The 12,810-nt window shown below is 46.8% G+C and overlaps 1 protein-coding gene across 1 annotated transcript in view; it reads left to right on the top strand.

Moving 5' to 3' along the window:
• Positions 1–12,810, top strand: part of CACNA1C (calcium voltage-gated channel subunit alpha1 C) — a 669,515-nt gene that overhangs the window by 594,190 nt on the left and 62,515 nt on the right. The window contains exons 31-32 of the mRNA XM_054168007.1: positions 1,284–1,367; positions 2,333–2,416. Coding sequence (XP_054023982.1) covers positions 1,284–1,367; positions 2,333–2,416 — 168 coding nt within the window. The remainder of the gene's footprint in view (positions 1–1,283; positions 1,368–2,332; positions 2,417–12,810) is intronic.

Below are 12,810 nucleotides of genomic sequence, written 5' to 3'. Positions count from 1 at the left end.
CTGGGAACACAGGCTCCCACTTTACCCATGACCTGACTCTCTGGCTAAGAATAGCAGTTGCAGTCTCACTGGAGACATGCTGCAGCTGGGAAACAGGGAGGTCATGTTAGCCCATGCTCACAAAACCAAACACAGAAAGGGAGCCTGGAGGATGTCATCGTATCTTCACCCCCTTTTAACTCTGCAGAGAAAGAAGTTGGGGAAGAAGTTGGCACAGGTGTTCAGCGAGCCAAGAAAAAAATCCCTTTGCTCATGACATTGACTTCTACAGGAAGTTTAGATAGCAAAGCTCTCTTTCTGAGCTGATCACAGCCTTTTCCCAACGGGCCCTGTATCCTTATGGCCTATCCAGCCAAAACTTCGGCAGGGTGGGGACAGCAGGCAGTGCTGATTAGCAGCTCCTGAGCTCTGCTTAGGACAACGGAGTGTCAGAGGTAGCTCCTAAAGCCATTCTGCACAGCAAAGTGAAGGTGTGAGTTTAGCATGTGACCTACACAGCCAGCGTGGTGCTGCTGTGGCACTCTTTAGCATGAGTGGGCAACTGGTCTCAGGCTGAGCACACGCTGAAGCTGTCTTTGCTCTCTTCCTGGTGGGCCGTGTTGGCACGTGCTGCATTCACCCCTTCAGCCTGTGGAGCAGGGTAACCGCTCTTGGTCTGTAGTTGTCAGACAGGAGCTAAAGCCCTAGTGATAGAAACTCTTAGGCTGATTACTGTCATGATACTCGTTGTGGCAGGGGGAAAGACAAAGGTGGCAGCCAGTGAGGTTTGAATAGCAGATCGCCGCAGTGTGCCTGCGCCCTCTGCGCCACGGGCAGGCAACAGCCTGCACAGTGTCACATCTGGAGCACAGGCTGGTGGATTGCTGTGCCCACTAGCAGAAGGGGAGCCATTTTTGGAGAGAATCACATTCCTGTACTCTTCCAGCAGCCAAGTCTAAGCCAGATGGGGAAGGGAACGATCAGAGATGTCTGGAGGAGCTGGTCCTGCAAGCCTTACTCCTGTGAGCAGCCATGTTCCAAGTGAGCTGTGTGGCTTCCCTTCGCCCCTCATCCCAGAGTCAGAGGGGCAAGGTGGCTGCTCTGGGATCGCATTAGCTGCACAGGGACTGCTCACACCTGTCAGGGATCCCAGAGCTGGGCTGCAGCTTAAGCCGCAACAAGTAGACTTAAGAGGAATCCCCCCTGAGGTGTCAGGGCAGTAATTCTAATGGTAATTTTGAACTGTTTTTGTCTGTCTAACATTCCTTTTTAATCCCCATCCTGCCTGCCCCTTCCTTATGTAGGGTTACTTTAGTGATCCTTGGAATGTTTTTGACTTCCTCATCGTAATTGGCAGCATTATAGACGTCATTCTCAGTGAAACTAATGTGAGTATTACTCTACCCTCCCCAGGATACCACCATCTCCTCCTCCTCTGCTGTTCCTTCTCTCTTTCTCTCTTTCTCTCTCTCTCTTTTTTGGTTTTGTTTTGGTTTTTTTCCCGGTTTTTTTCCCCTCTAGTCATGCTTTTATTGAACTTGCCGTCGTCCTTCTCCTTCTCCCAGGGAAAAAAAAAAGGAGGAGGGGAAAAGCCTCCTTCTTTTTCACTCGTCATAGCTTGCCCCAAGGCTGTGACTGGTGAAAGCGCACAGAGTTTGGGGTGTGTGTGCTTTTTTTTCCCTCCAAAAGGTAGACATGCTTGAGTGTAACTTTCTGACTAACCAGGCTTTTGTTGGTACCCTCCATCATGTGAAACGTTACAGAGGTTTGAGCAACCAATACTGTAGAGTGGTAAGACACTATTTAATATGCCCACGTAACCTCTTTCTTTTCTTATTTTTTCCCTCTTCTCTCCCTCTTTCATGCTTTTGTTGTATTTTTTCTTTTCTTTTCCTTTGTTTTTACTTTTTCCCCCTCTTTTCTCCCTCTCCCTCTCTCTTCCCTTCCTCTCTCTCATTCTTTCTCTCTCTCATTCTTCCTTTCTCTCTCTCTTCCTTTCACTTTCATTCTTTCTCTTTCTTCCTTTCTTTCTCTCTTCCTTTCTTTCTCTCTTCCTTTCTTTCTCTCTTCCTTTCTTTCTCTCTTCCTTTCTTTCTTTCTCTTTCTTTCTTTCATTCATTCATTCTTTCCCTCTTCCTTTCTTTCCCTCTTCCTTTCTTTCTCTCTCTCTCATTCCTTCTGTTTCTCTTTCTTTCTGTCTCTCTCTTTCCTTTCTTTCTCTCTCTCTTCCTTTCTCTTTCTCTTCCCTTCATTCTCTCATTCTTTCTCTCATTCTTTCCTTCTCTCTCCCTCTCTCTCTTCCTTTCTCTCTCTCTCTCTCTCTCTTTTTCCTTGGCTTCTCTGCCACATGCAGCACTATTTCTGTGATGCATGGAATACATTTGACGCCTTGATTGTTGTGGGTAGCATTGTTGATATAGCAATCACCGAGGTGAACGTAAGTAGCTGGCGTCTGTCCATGATCGTGCCTGCTCTTAACATTCATTTGTCTTTCCCGGGTTCTTTTTGCTTTGTTTTCCTTTCTTTTTCTCTTTTTTCCCCTCCCCTTTCCTCCTTTCTTTTTTTTTTTTTTCCTTTGAGTTTGTTTTGTTTTCAAGAGCTTTTGCTTTTTCTTTTCTTTTTTGTTTTCCCTTTCTTTGTTTGTTTTGATTCCCTTTTTATTCTGCTTTAAAGTTTTGCGATGACTTTTAAAGGACTTTTTTGTTTCTTTCTTTCCTTCTTTCTTGCTTTGTTTTGGGTTTTTTTGACTGTTGCATCATTTTCTTCCCTTCATAACCCGCCTGGCATGAATTAAACTGTATAGCAGGAAAAGTGATGGGAAATGTGGAGTGTCAGTGACAAAGCTCATTTGTGCCATGGGAAGCCGCTAGGACAGTCCCAGGCCTGCACTTTGGTCTCCCCAGTGTTATGCTTTGCTTTCCATGGCAGCTTGATACTCTCCACCACCCATGGAAATCCAAAGGTCAATTCTTTCGAGGTGGAACTGTGGGAACCAAACTAGGAATCCTCCCTGTGCCTCCTCACCCAGGTTGTCTCCAAAAGAAATAATGCCCAAATCATCTCTGTTTAGAGGAACCTACCCCTAAAGTTCAGTTTCTGATTTGAAAAACAAATGACCAAATCACCTCTGTTTAGAGGCACCTACCCCTATTGTTCAGTTTCTGATTTGAAAAACAAGCAAAAAACCCCAAACCAACCAACCAACCAACCAGAAAAAACCCCAAACAAGCAAAGAAAAAACCCCAGACCAACCAACCAAAAAAAAAAAACCAAACAAGCAAACAAAAAAACCCAAAGCAACCAACCAACAAAACCCAAACAAGCAAGCAAACAACCAAAAAAACCCACCCAACCAACCAACCAAAAAATCCCAAGCAAGGAAACAAAACCAACCCCACAAAGGTAGATAAAATAAAAGCAAACCAGAAAGCCCAAAGCAAAACAAAAGGCCAAGGTTTCAACCCAGCTTTTGGGGGTTGCAACCTGATTTGCTCCAACTCACAAATTCTGTCGGTGCAGTTGATGTTGATTGAGCCACTGGTGCCCACCTCAGCAGACAGCTGAAGGATGGAATGAGCCATGGAGACTGAAATGAACAGCTGGTGTTCAAGAAATAAATCACATCAGGCAAACTTCCTCTGATTTTTTGCTAGGGTTGGGTTTTGGGGTTTTTTGGAGGTGGATGGATATAGAATTACAGAATAAATAGTCAAAGGACAGTTAGGAAACACACAGATTCCCCAAATAAAGACTAAAAAGGATCCATTGGGTTTATGAGCACAGACAGAAATTGCCCTGCAAAATCACAGAATCACAGAAGCATTCAGGTTGGAAAAGAGCCTCAGGATCACCAAGTCCAACCCAGAGCCCTACTCTGCAAGGGTCACCCCTAAACCATAGCCCCAAGCACCACAGCCAAACCACCTTGAAACGCATCCAGGCTTGGGGACTCCACCACCTCCCTGGGCAGCACATTCCAAGGCCTGACCACTCTTGATGGGAAAAAAGTCCTTTCTAATGTGCAGTCTAGCCCTGCCCTGCTGCAGCTTGAGGCTGTTCCCTCTTGTTCTGTTGCCAGTTACCTGTGAGAAGAGACCAGCACCATCTTGGCAAGACCAGAAAAACAAAGAGGTTGATAGATAAATGGATCAATGCTGCTGAAGAGCAAATCAATCATGGATTTGCAAACTGATGTGGCTGTTGAATAGACATTTCAGCTTGGAATTGTTTTGTGCTGCAGAGGCAAGCAGAAGAGTGACAGCATGGTTTTCACTCAGCAGTGTGTGAGGGGGAAATGTAGGCAACATGTTGAAAAACAAAAAGCAAAATGCCTTACTTGGAACCTTCCAAACAAAACCTCCCTCCTCTCAGTTCTAGTTTAATCTCTGTTGGTGGGGGCTTTCAATTCTGAAACTGAGACATTTATCCATGTTGCAATACTGTGATTCAGAATGAATCAAATCTTTTCTTTGACACTAATCTGTTTCCCTTGTCTTTTGGAAGAGCAGAAAATCATTTCTGACTGAAAACTGACTCTTAAATGTCCGACTTCCTGGGCACCAAACAGTCATTGGCAGCATTTCCCCCAGAAAGCTGTAAACAATTTTGTTTCCCCTTTTACTAGAGAGGTGTTAGGGTTGGACTGACTTTGAAGAGGGAAGTTAGAATGATGAGCAAGATGAAGTTGTTAAAGAACGAAATTAAAGCCTTTTTTTCCTGCCATGCTTGTCACAAGAAAACGAAATGGCAACAGCCTTCAGGCTGTGGAGAAGTTCAGAAGGGTACTTGTCCATTGAGGAAATAAATACAGCTAACAGGAGATGAATGATGCTAAAAAATCAACAAGGTCTTTCCTGACTGATGTATCTGAACCCATACAAAAGCCTTCCAAGCAGAAAGGAGGCAAATCCTTGTGTCTGAACAAAATAATGGAGGCCTTTCACAGCCAGAATCCTATAATGCAAGGGAAAAAAATCTAATGGATCCTTTTGAAGACATTGATAGTGATGCCCTATAAATTAAGGAATAAAACCTTTTATCTCAAGAGTTAAGACACTTTGATACTAAGACACATTTCCCTTTAGTCAGGTAAGGGGAGGACAGATAGACACCCAGGCCTCTTCTTCACAGTTAGTGAAGAGAAACGTGCACCTCCTCGGGCCAGCTGGTGCCTTCCCTTCAACAGGGAAAACGAATTGCTCTTTGGAGGAGGCTGTCCAGTGAGTGGGGAGTGTCTGGGAGGGGTGTTAGGTTTGTCTAGACAGCCAGCTCTCAGACACTGGATTTCAGCAGGATAAATCACCTTCGCTCCTGGCACGTTGCTGAGGAGGTCCCACTGCTGCTAATTGTGCTGTGTGCTGACCTTCAGTCTCCAGGGCCGTCATGCTGGTGTGCTTCATTACCACTGACAAGGCTGCCTTTCTTGTCCATGCCCTGCCCAAATTCAAGTTCCTCTCAGCCAAGGCCCAGAATCTGCAAGTCTGTGAAAAATGCCTCTGTGCAAACAGCCATCACCTGCCTTAGCTGAGGAGGCAGCAGGAGCAGCCCTGACTCTTGCAGTGGGGGTTTTGAAGATGATGGTCCCCCTATTTCCTCTAAAGAATCCTTTCCTTCTATACAGTTTCTCTGCAGATTTCTGCACATGACTTTTTGTTCCCTGGCATGTTTAAATCTTCTCTTTTTTTTTTGTTATTTTCCCTCCTTTTTTTTTTTGTTTTTGTTTTACTCTAGGCAAGTCCTTTGCTACTAGTTTCCAATGTTTGTTACTAAAAGCTTGCACAACCTTTTGATGCACTGATAAATGAGCAGCAGCTATGGATGGAGTTTGTTCTGAAATGTTCTGAAATCCCTTTGCACCTGTAACCCGTATTGAATTAAGAGAATGTTTTGTCTGTTGGTTTGTCCTGTTGGATTCCCTTCCTGCTAGCAGCACTTTGGTATGTTCCACCTGTAGCAAATGGGCTTTGGGAGTAGCAGCCCATCTTGGACGGACAGTTGTCATCTTCCCAAGCAGTGTGAGGCAATTTATCAGATACCTTTCTCCCCTTCTCCTCAGGACCTTGTTGCTTTCTTGCTGTTTGTGGGTTTGAGCAAACCCTGCCTTGTGTTTCTGTACACTGTCTTGTCTTGTTCCGAGAGACGTGGAGTCTGAAAAAAAAACAAACAAAAAGGGGGAAAAAAAGAACTCTAAAATCCCAATAAACTCCACTTGTTGAAGAGGTTTAGCCTGCTCAGGTGCAGGTAAGATGGTTTTTGCCCAACTCCTCAGAAGATGAAGAAAGTTTGTGGTAGGGTCTTGAAAGGTGCTGCTCCCGGAGCCAGGGGATGGTTTGCATTGTGCTCAGTTAAGGAAGATGGAGACACCTGGCACAGGGAGTCTGAGATGGAGCCATAGCCATCTAGGCCAGAAATCTCTGTGAGGTTCAGCAGATGCCTGCACCCAGGGCAGGCATACGCAGCAAGTGCTGAGCTGTGATAGCTGTAGCTGCCTTGGGGGCCCTTAGGCTCCCCAGTGTGTGTGGAGGTATGAGCTGGTATCTGTTTGTGCAGTTCCTCGTGCTCTGGTTGTTTTCCCCTTTGACAATGATTTCTGTTTCCTGAAAAGGAACTCCCCAGACCAAAAGCTCCATTAAGATATCTGTGAGTGTGGATGCGTGGCCTGTGTGTGCACTCCATTGGGTGCAGTGTACGCTCCTGAATGTGTTTGGATGCCTGGGTATGGGCTACAAATCCATGGGAGAGTGCAGAGACTTGAATCCACGGTGGGGGAAAGAGAGTATGCAGCAAGCATCCATATTTCATACCTGTTTGTGTCATGAGTGGCTGGTGGTGGAGGCACAGGGGGTGCTGTGTATGGAACTGAGCCTGCAAACAGGCTTGCTGAGCCAATGTGACTTCCAGACTGTGCAGGTTTGATCTGCTCATGGGTGGATGCTTCTGTCCATCTGCATGCCTGTGGGTCAGCGTGCACTTGCATGTCCAGCCCAGCATGGGTTTGTTAGCATGGCTGTCCATCCCAATACTGCAAGAAGGCATGGACACAGGAGGCAGGCCCCCAGGTTGCCTTCACCTTCTTGAAGCTTTTAGGAAGCCTCCACTTAAAAGCCCTCCATGGCATGGAGATGTGTCATGTGTTAAGCCTCATTGCACCAAATTAGGCTTACTTGCTTACTGCAGCCTCGGAGCAGAACTAGCTGATCCTTGAGGTCCCTTCCAACCCTGGCAGTTCTATCATTCTAGCATATGCCAAGTCCCAGCAACCAGCTCCACAGAGATGCATCTCACACAAGTGAGTAGGTGCAAAAGGGCACAGGGCAGGTTAAAATCTGGTGGGTGGGTGTGCACTTGCATGTCCAGTTCAGCATGGGTTTGTTATCATGGCTGTGCATCCCAGTACTGCAAGAAGGCATGGACCCAGGAGGTAGACCTCCAGGCTGCCTTCATCTTTCTGAAGCTTGTAGGAAGCCTCCACTTAAAACACCTCCATGGCATGGAGATGTGTCAAGTCTTCAGTCTCATTGCATCATATTAGGCCCACTGGCTTCCTGCAACTTGGGAACACCTCCCAGGTCCCACCCACCAGCTCCACAGATTCATACAGATGCATCTCACGCAACTGAGTAGGTGCAAAGGGCACAGGACAGGTCAAAATCTGCTGGGTTTGAAAGCTTCAGAAGGTGGCACAGCTTCTGCCAAATGCAGTTTTAAGTTGCCTTGCATTCAAGCTACATGTTCAGAGCTTTGCTTCGCAGCAAGTGTCACACAGCTAACTTCCTAGCCCCAGACTGAAGACTTCTTTCAAAGTGTTCTGGAAATACTCAATTATTCTACTTTGGGACACTCTTAAGCCACTTCTTAAGTAACTAAAGAGGGAGAGGAAATCTTTTTAATCTGCTATTAAAAAAAAAGGAATTTCCAAGGCAGAGACTACATCACCTCCCATGTGTCAACTCTCTTTTAGTCCTAAGACCAAGAATGACTTTTTGGGCAATGAGATGAAAGGTGATGTAGTATATGGGGCCTGGGAGTTGTATTGCTTGGGCTTTGACCAGATCCATGTAGCTTGGCCTCCCCATCAGATAAGAAAGTATTGTCATGAATATTCCCGAAACTCTTCAAGTTCCTTAGCCTAAAACATTCAGGTGGTAAAAATTATTGCTGTCTGTTATAGAAGTAAGAAAGAAAATGTTATAGAAGTGGAGCAAAAGTCAGCAAATTGGGAATATTTAATTCCCAAAGTATCCCCAGGCACAGGCTTGCATTCCCTTCCTTTCCACTTCAGCAGACACAGCCTGGAGTTGAGTGCTGTGAAGGTGACTGGCAGCTTGCTGTCCCCTCCTCCAGGCAAAGAAAGTTGCTCATTACTATTTGTTGTGCTGGGTCAAAGGGGGAAACCAAGTTCAGTTTGTGTGCTGTCATGCACTTCCCATAGTGACATCAGAGAAGCAGTCAGACCCTGAGCCACTGGGAAAGCTGCTAACATAACCTCCTTCCTCAGACAGAAAAGCTAACATCTCTCTGGTCCCTAGGGTCTTTTTTCCTTCACCCTTCCTGCTGCGCTTGCTGGGGCCGAGCCTTCATTTCGCACCAGTGATGCTCACAGCAGTGTCCCCTGAGCTGAATGGGTCTGTGTGGCCAGCTGCAGGGTTGGCCCATCCAGCTGCAGGGTTGGCCCATCCAGCTGCAGGGGGTAGTTCATGGCGTGCAGATGTGTGAGGGTTATGCACACATGTAAGGTTATGGGTTGGACTTGGTGATCCTGAGGGTCTTTTGCAACCTGAATGTTTCTGTGATGTGCAGCTGAGAGCATGTGTGTCTCCAGGGCACCAGAGTAGGCATCAGTGACAGTGGGGATGGCATGTGTTTGATTCTCTCTGTCTTGAAAGGATGTTGGGGAGGAAGGATTTGCACCTACCTGTGAGCCTGTTGCTGAGGGCTTCTGCCAGTGCCTCTGAGACCATCTGCATGTGCGAGTAGCTCTGCGTTCATCAGCTGTGCCTGGCAGTGCAGGAGGATGACTGAGCAAAACCAGCTGGACTGGTACCCATCCCACTTGTTCCACTCAGGGACCATACTTGCATGTCTGAGTGTGTGTGTGAATGCTGCAGGAGGTACAGAGGAAAAGGAGGTACCTGTGGCAGGTACACAACATGATACAGCAGATGTGATGAGCCAGAGGGGCACGCACAGGTACAAGATGAGAACTGTTAGTGACAGGGAATTGGTGACTTGCAGGCTGTGTGAAATAGAGGAGCATTTAGCTGTGTGAGTTACCCTCTGCTTGTAGCACTTCATGTTTTCCTAGGAGTGAGCACTGAGGCCGGTGTGAGGATTGATGGAAGTGGTGGGGGGTTGAAAGGGAGAGGTGACAGGAGGAGAAAAAAAAGGAAGTACAGTCTTGTGTGTGATCTGATCCATCTGGAGAGACACAGACCTGGGTGCTACAGGAAGTAGTACACCCACAAAGCATGTTAGAGAACCCCCAAACCCATCTTGCTGTATGACTTCCCCTGGGAAGCACTGGTCATGTCTCTTGTGCCCAGGCCTACTGGGTGGTGGTTTGCTGTTTGTCTGTCAGGGCTTCAGGAGAGCCAAGTACTTCAGATCTTCCACTTCTGAAGAGGTTTCCAAATGCTGGTAGGAAGCTAGCAGAGGGTTGGTTGATTCCTGAGTAATGATGCAGTAAGGCCAGAGAGATACAAAAGCCCTCAGCTCCCAGGAGTACTCGGAGAGCTGTGCAGTGATTTCTCCTTCAGTCGTTTTTGTTTCTAAGGTGAAGCAGCTCAGGCTTACCCCAGGTGCCTGGGGCCTTTCCTTGCAGTCATCTTGCTTTTGGTGTCAAGAGGCTTCATATGGTTTGTCATGGGCTCCTGCTCCCATTCTTTGGAATATCTGGCAGCCTCTCACCTTCTCCTGCATTTCTCCCTTTTAAACCCCCCCCTGCCTTTCTTCCTTTTCTCCCTTGCTTTCCTCTCCCCTGTCTCCGGCCACACTAAACCTCACGAGTCCATTTTCACTCTCAATCAATGTGTCTGTAGACAGAGAACCAGTGGCTTAAACCCTGCAGTCCTTATCCAGGCAGATCTGCCCCAGGGCATTTTGCCTGCGCAAGGCCTGGCGCAGTCCAGCCCTGCGGCACAGAGCTGTACACACACCCCCTACCCCCCCACCATGGGAGCAAGGATCGGTGGAAGGACGACATCCATCTAGCCTGCACCTCAGTTGGGACTGGCATTCATCTCTGTTGCTGTCTCTGTCTGTCTCTCTGTCTCTGCCTGTCTGGTTCTCTCCACTTCCATGCCCTTTGCTGCTCAGATTCTGGCCGCCAGCTGCCACTGAACACAAACCTTTGCTGTTCCCACAACTTGCAAGCCCCTTTGCCAAAACCTGCTGGAAGAGGCAGAAAACATCTTGCTCCCCCTCTCCCTCTCTCCTCCTCAAACACCAGCTGGGTAGCAGAGGCCTCCAAACTACGTAGCAAAGGGCTGGAGAAGCAAAGTGGCTTCTTTTGACATCCTGTGTTGTTATCCCCTTCCTGCTGCCCCCCTCCAGCCCCCTGTAGCCCTGAGCTCTCCCCGTGTGTGTGTATCTGTGTGTATCTATGGCTCGTTGCCTTGCTGGGAAAACTGCTGAGAAAATGGATTGAGGGGGGTGGGGGAGTGGGGAGGCCTGGGAGGGGATGGCTTTAGTTTGCTTGTTGTTTCATAGCTGGTGGTGTTTCTTATGGCTTGTTGTGGCTAGAATAACTCAGACAGCGCACCACGGTGGCCCCAGCTTCCATAGGTGGGAAGCCAGGTTGAAGCATGGTTGTGAGCTGGAGCGGAGGCAGACTGCTGGTGCTGCGGTTTGCCTTTGGGGAGCATCAGGAGAGCTGTCCTGAGCTGTTCCCCAAATCGGGCTCAGACCAATTTGAATTCCATCACCTCCTATGCTCAATCACCAATTCCAGTGCGTGCCTTTCACCCCATCTGGGTGAGAAAGAGCTATGGGAAGGTTCCCTGCCCACAACCATGTTTGAACAGGGTTCTTTTGGGTTTACCTGTGTGCGCTTTTGTCGTGAAGATGGGGTGCTCTGCTCTGCTTTGGGGGGGTTTTTTCTCTCTCTTTTGGCTTAAAAATGTTGGTATGCTGATTGCATTTCCAGAGTTTATAATGTGATTTGCCTGTTCAAATAGGTGACTTTGGTGACTGCACAGCTTTTTCTGTACGGAAATCCAGATGAAAGATGGGCAAACGGGGCAGGGGGAGGGGAGGAAGAGATGAATGGTTTTTTGCAGGAAAGGCGATACTAAATGCAGGAAAGGGGATACCAAATGAAGCAAAGGGGATTCTAAATGCAGGAAAGGGGATACCAAATGCAGCAAAGGAGATTCTAAATGCAGGAAAGGGGATACCAAATGAAGCAAAGGAGATTCTAAATGCAGGAAAGGGGATACCAAATGAAGCAAAGGGGATTCTAAATGCAGGGAAGGGGATACCAAATGAAGCAAACGGGATTCTAAATGCTGAAAAGGGGATACCAAATGTAGAAAAGGAGATTCTAAATGCAGGAAAGGGGATACCAAATGAAGCAAAGGGGATTCTAAATGCAGGGAAGGGGATACCAAATGAAGCAAAGGGGATTCTAAATGCAGGGAAGGGGATACCAAATGAAGCAAACGGGATTCTAAATGCTGAAAAGGGGATACCAAATGTAGAAAAGGAGATTCTAAATGCAGGAAAGGGGATACCAAATGAAGCAAAGGGGATTCTAAATGCAGGGAAGGGGATACCAAATGAAGCAAAGGGGATTCTAAATGCAGGAAAGATGATACCAAATGAAGCAAAGGGGATTCTAAATGCTGAAAAGGGGATACCAAATGAAGCAAAGGGGATACCAAATGCAGGAAAGGGGATACCAAATGAAGCAAAGGGGATACCAAATGTAGAAAAGGGGATACCAAATGCAGAAAAGGGGATACCAAATGAAGCAAAGGGGATTCTAAATGCTGAAAAGGGGATACCAAATGCAGAAAATGGGATACCAAATGCTGAGAAGGGAATATGGAATGCAGGCAATGGGATACTAAATGTAGAAAAGGGGATACCAAATGTAGAAAGGGGGATACTAAATGCAGAAAAAGGGACACTAAATGCAGGAAAGGGAACACTAAATGCAGAGAAGGGAACACTAAATGCAGGAAAGGGAACACTAAATGCAGAGAAGGGAACACTAAATGCAGGAAAGGGAACACTAAATGCAGGAAAGGGAACACTAAATTCAGAGAAGGGAACACTAAATGCAGAGAAGGGAACACTAAATGCAGGAAAGAGAACACTAAATGCAGGAAAGGGAACACTAAATGCAGGAAAGGGAACACTAAATGCAGGAAAGGGAACACTAAATGCAGAGAAGGGAACACTAAATGCAGGAAAGGGAACACTAAATGCAGGAAAGGGAACACTAAATGCAGAGAAGGGAACACTAAATGCAGGAAAGGGAACACTAAATGCAGGAAAGGGAACACTAAATGCAGAGAAGGGAACACTAAATGCAGGAAAGGGAACACTAAATGCAGAGAAGGGAACACTAAATGCAGGAAAGGGAACACTAAATGCAGAGAAGGGAACACTAAATGCAGGAAAGAGAACACTAAATGCAGGAAAGGGAACACTAAATGCAGAGAAGGGAACACTAAATGCAGGAAAGGGAACACTAAATGCAGGAAAGGGAACACTAAATGCAAATGACTCCTACCTCAGTTTGCCTGTTTGAGCTGTCACTGGTGCCTAGCAATATGAAGCACCATAAGAAGAAAGGATGTTATTCCCACTTTGAAAGGCTTCCCATAC

Source organism: Dryobates pubescens, chromosome 15, assembly GCF_014839835.1.
Source record: "Dryobates pubescens isolate bDryPub1 chromosome 15, bDryPub1.pri, whole genome shotgun sequence".
NCBI classification, from domain to species: domain Eukaryota; kingdom Metazoa; phylum Chordata; class Aves; order Piciformes; family Picidae; genus Dryobates; species Dryobates pubescens.
This window is presented reverse-complemented; position numbering and strand designations above follow the sequence as displayed.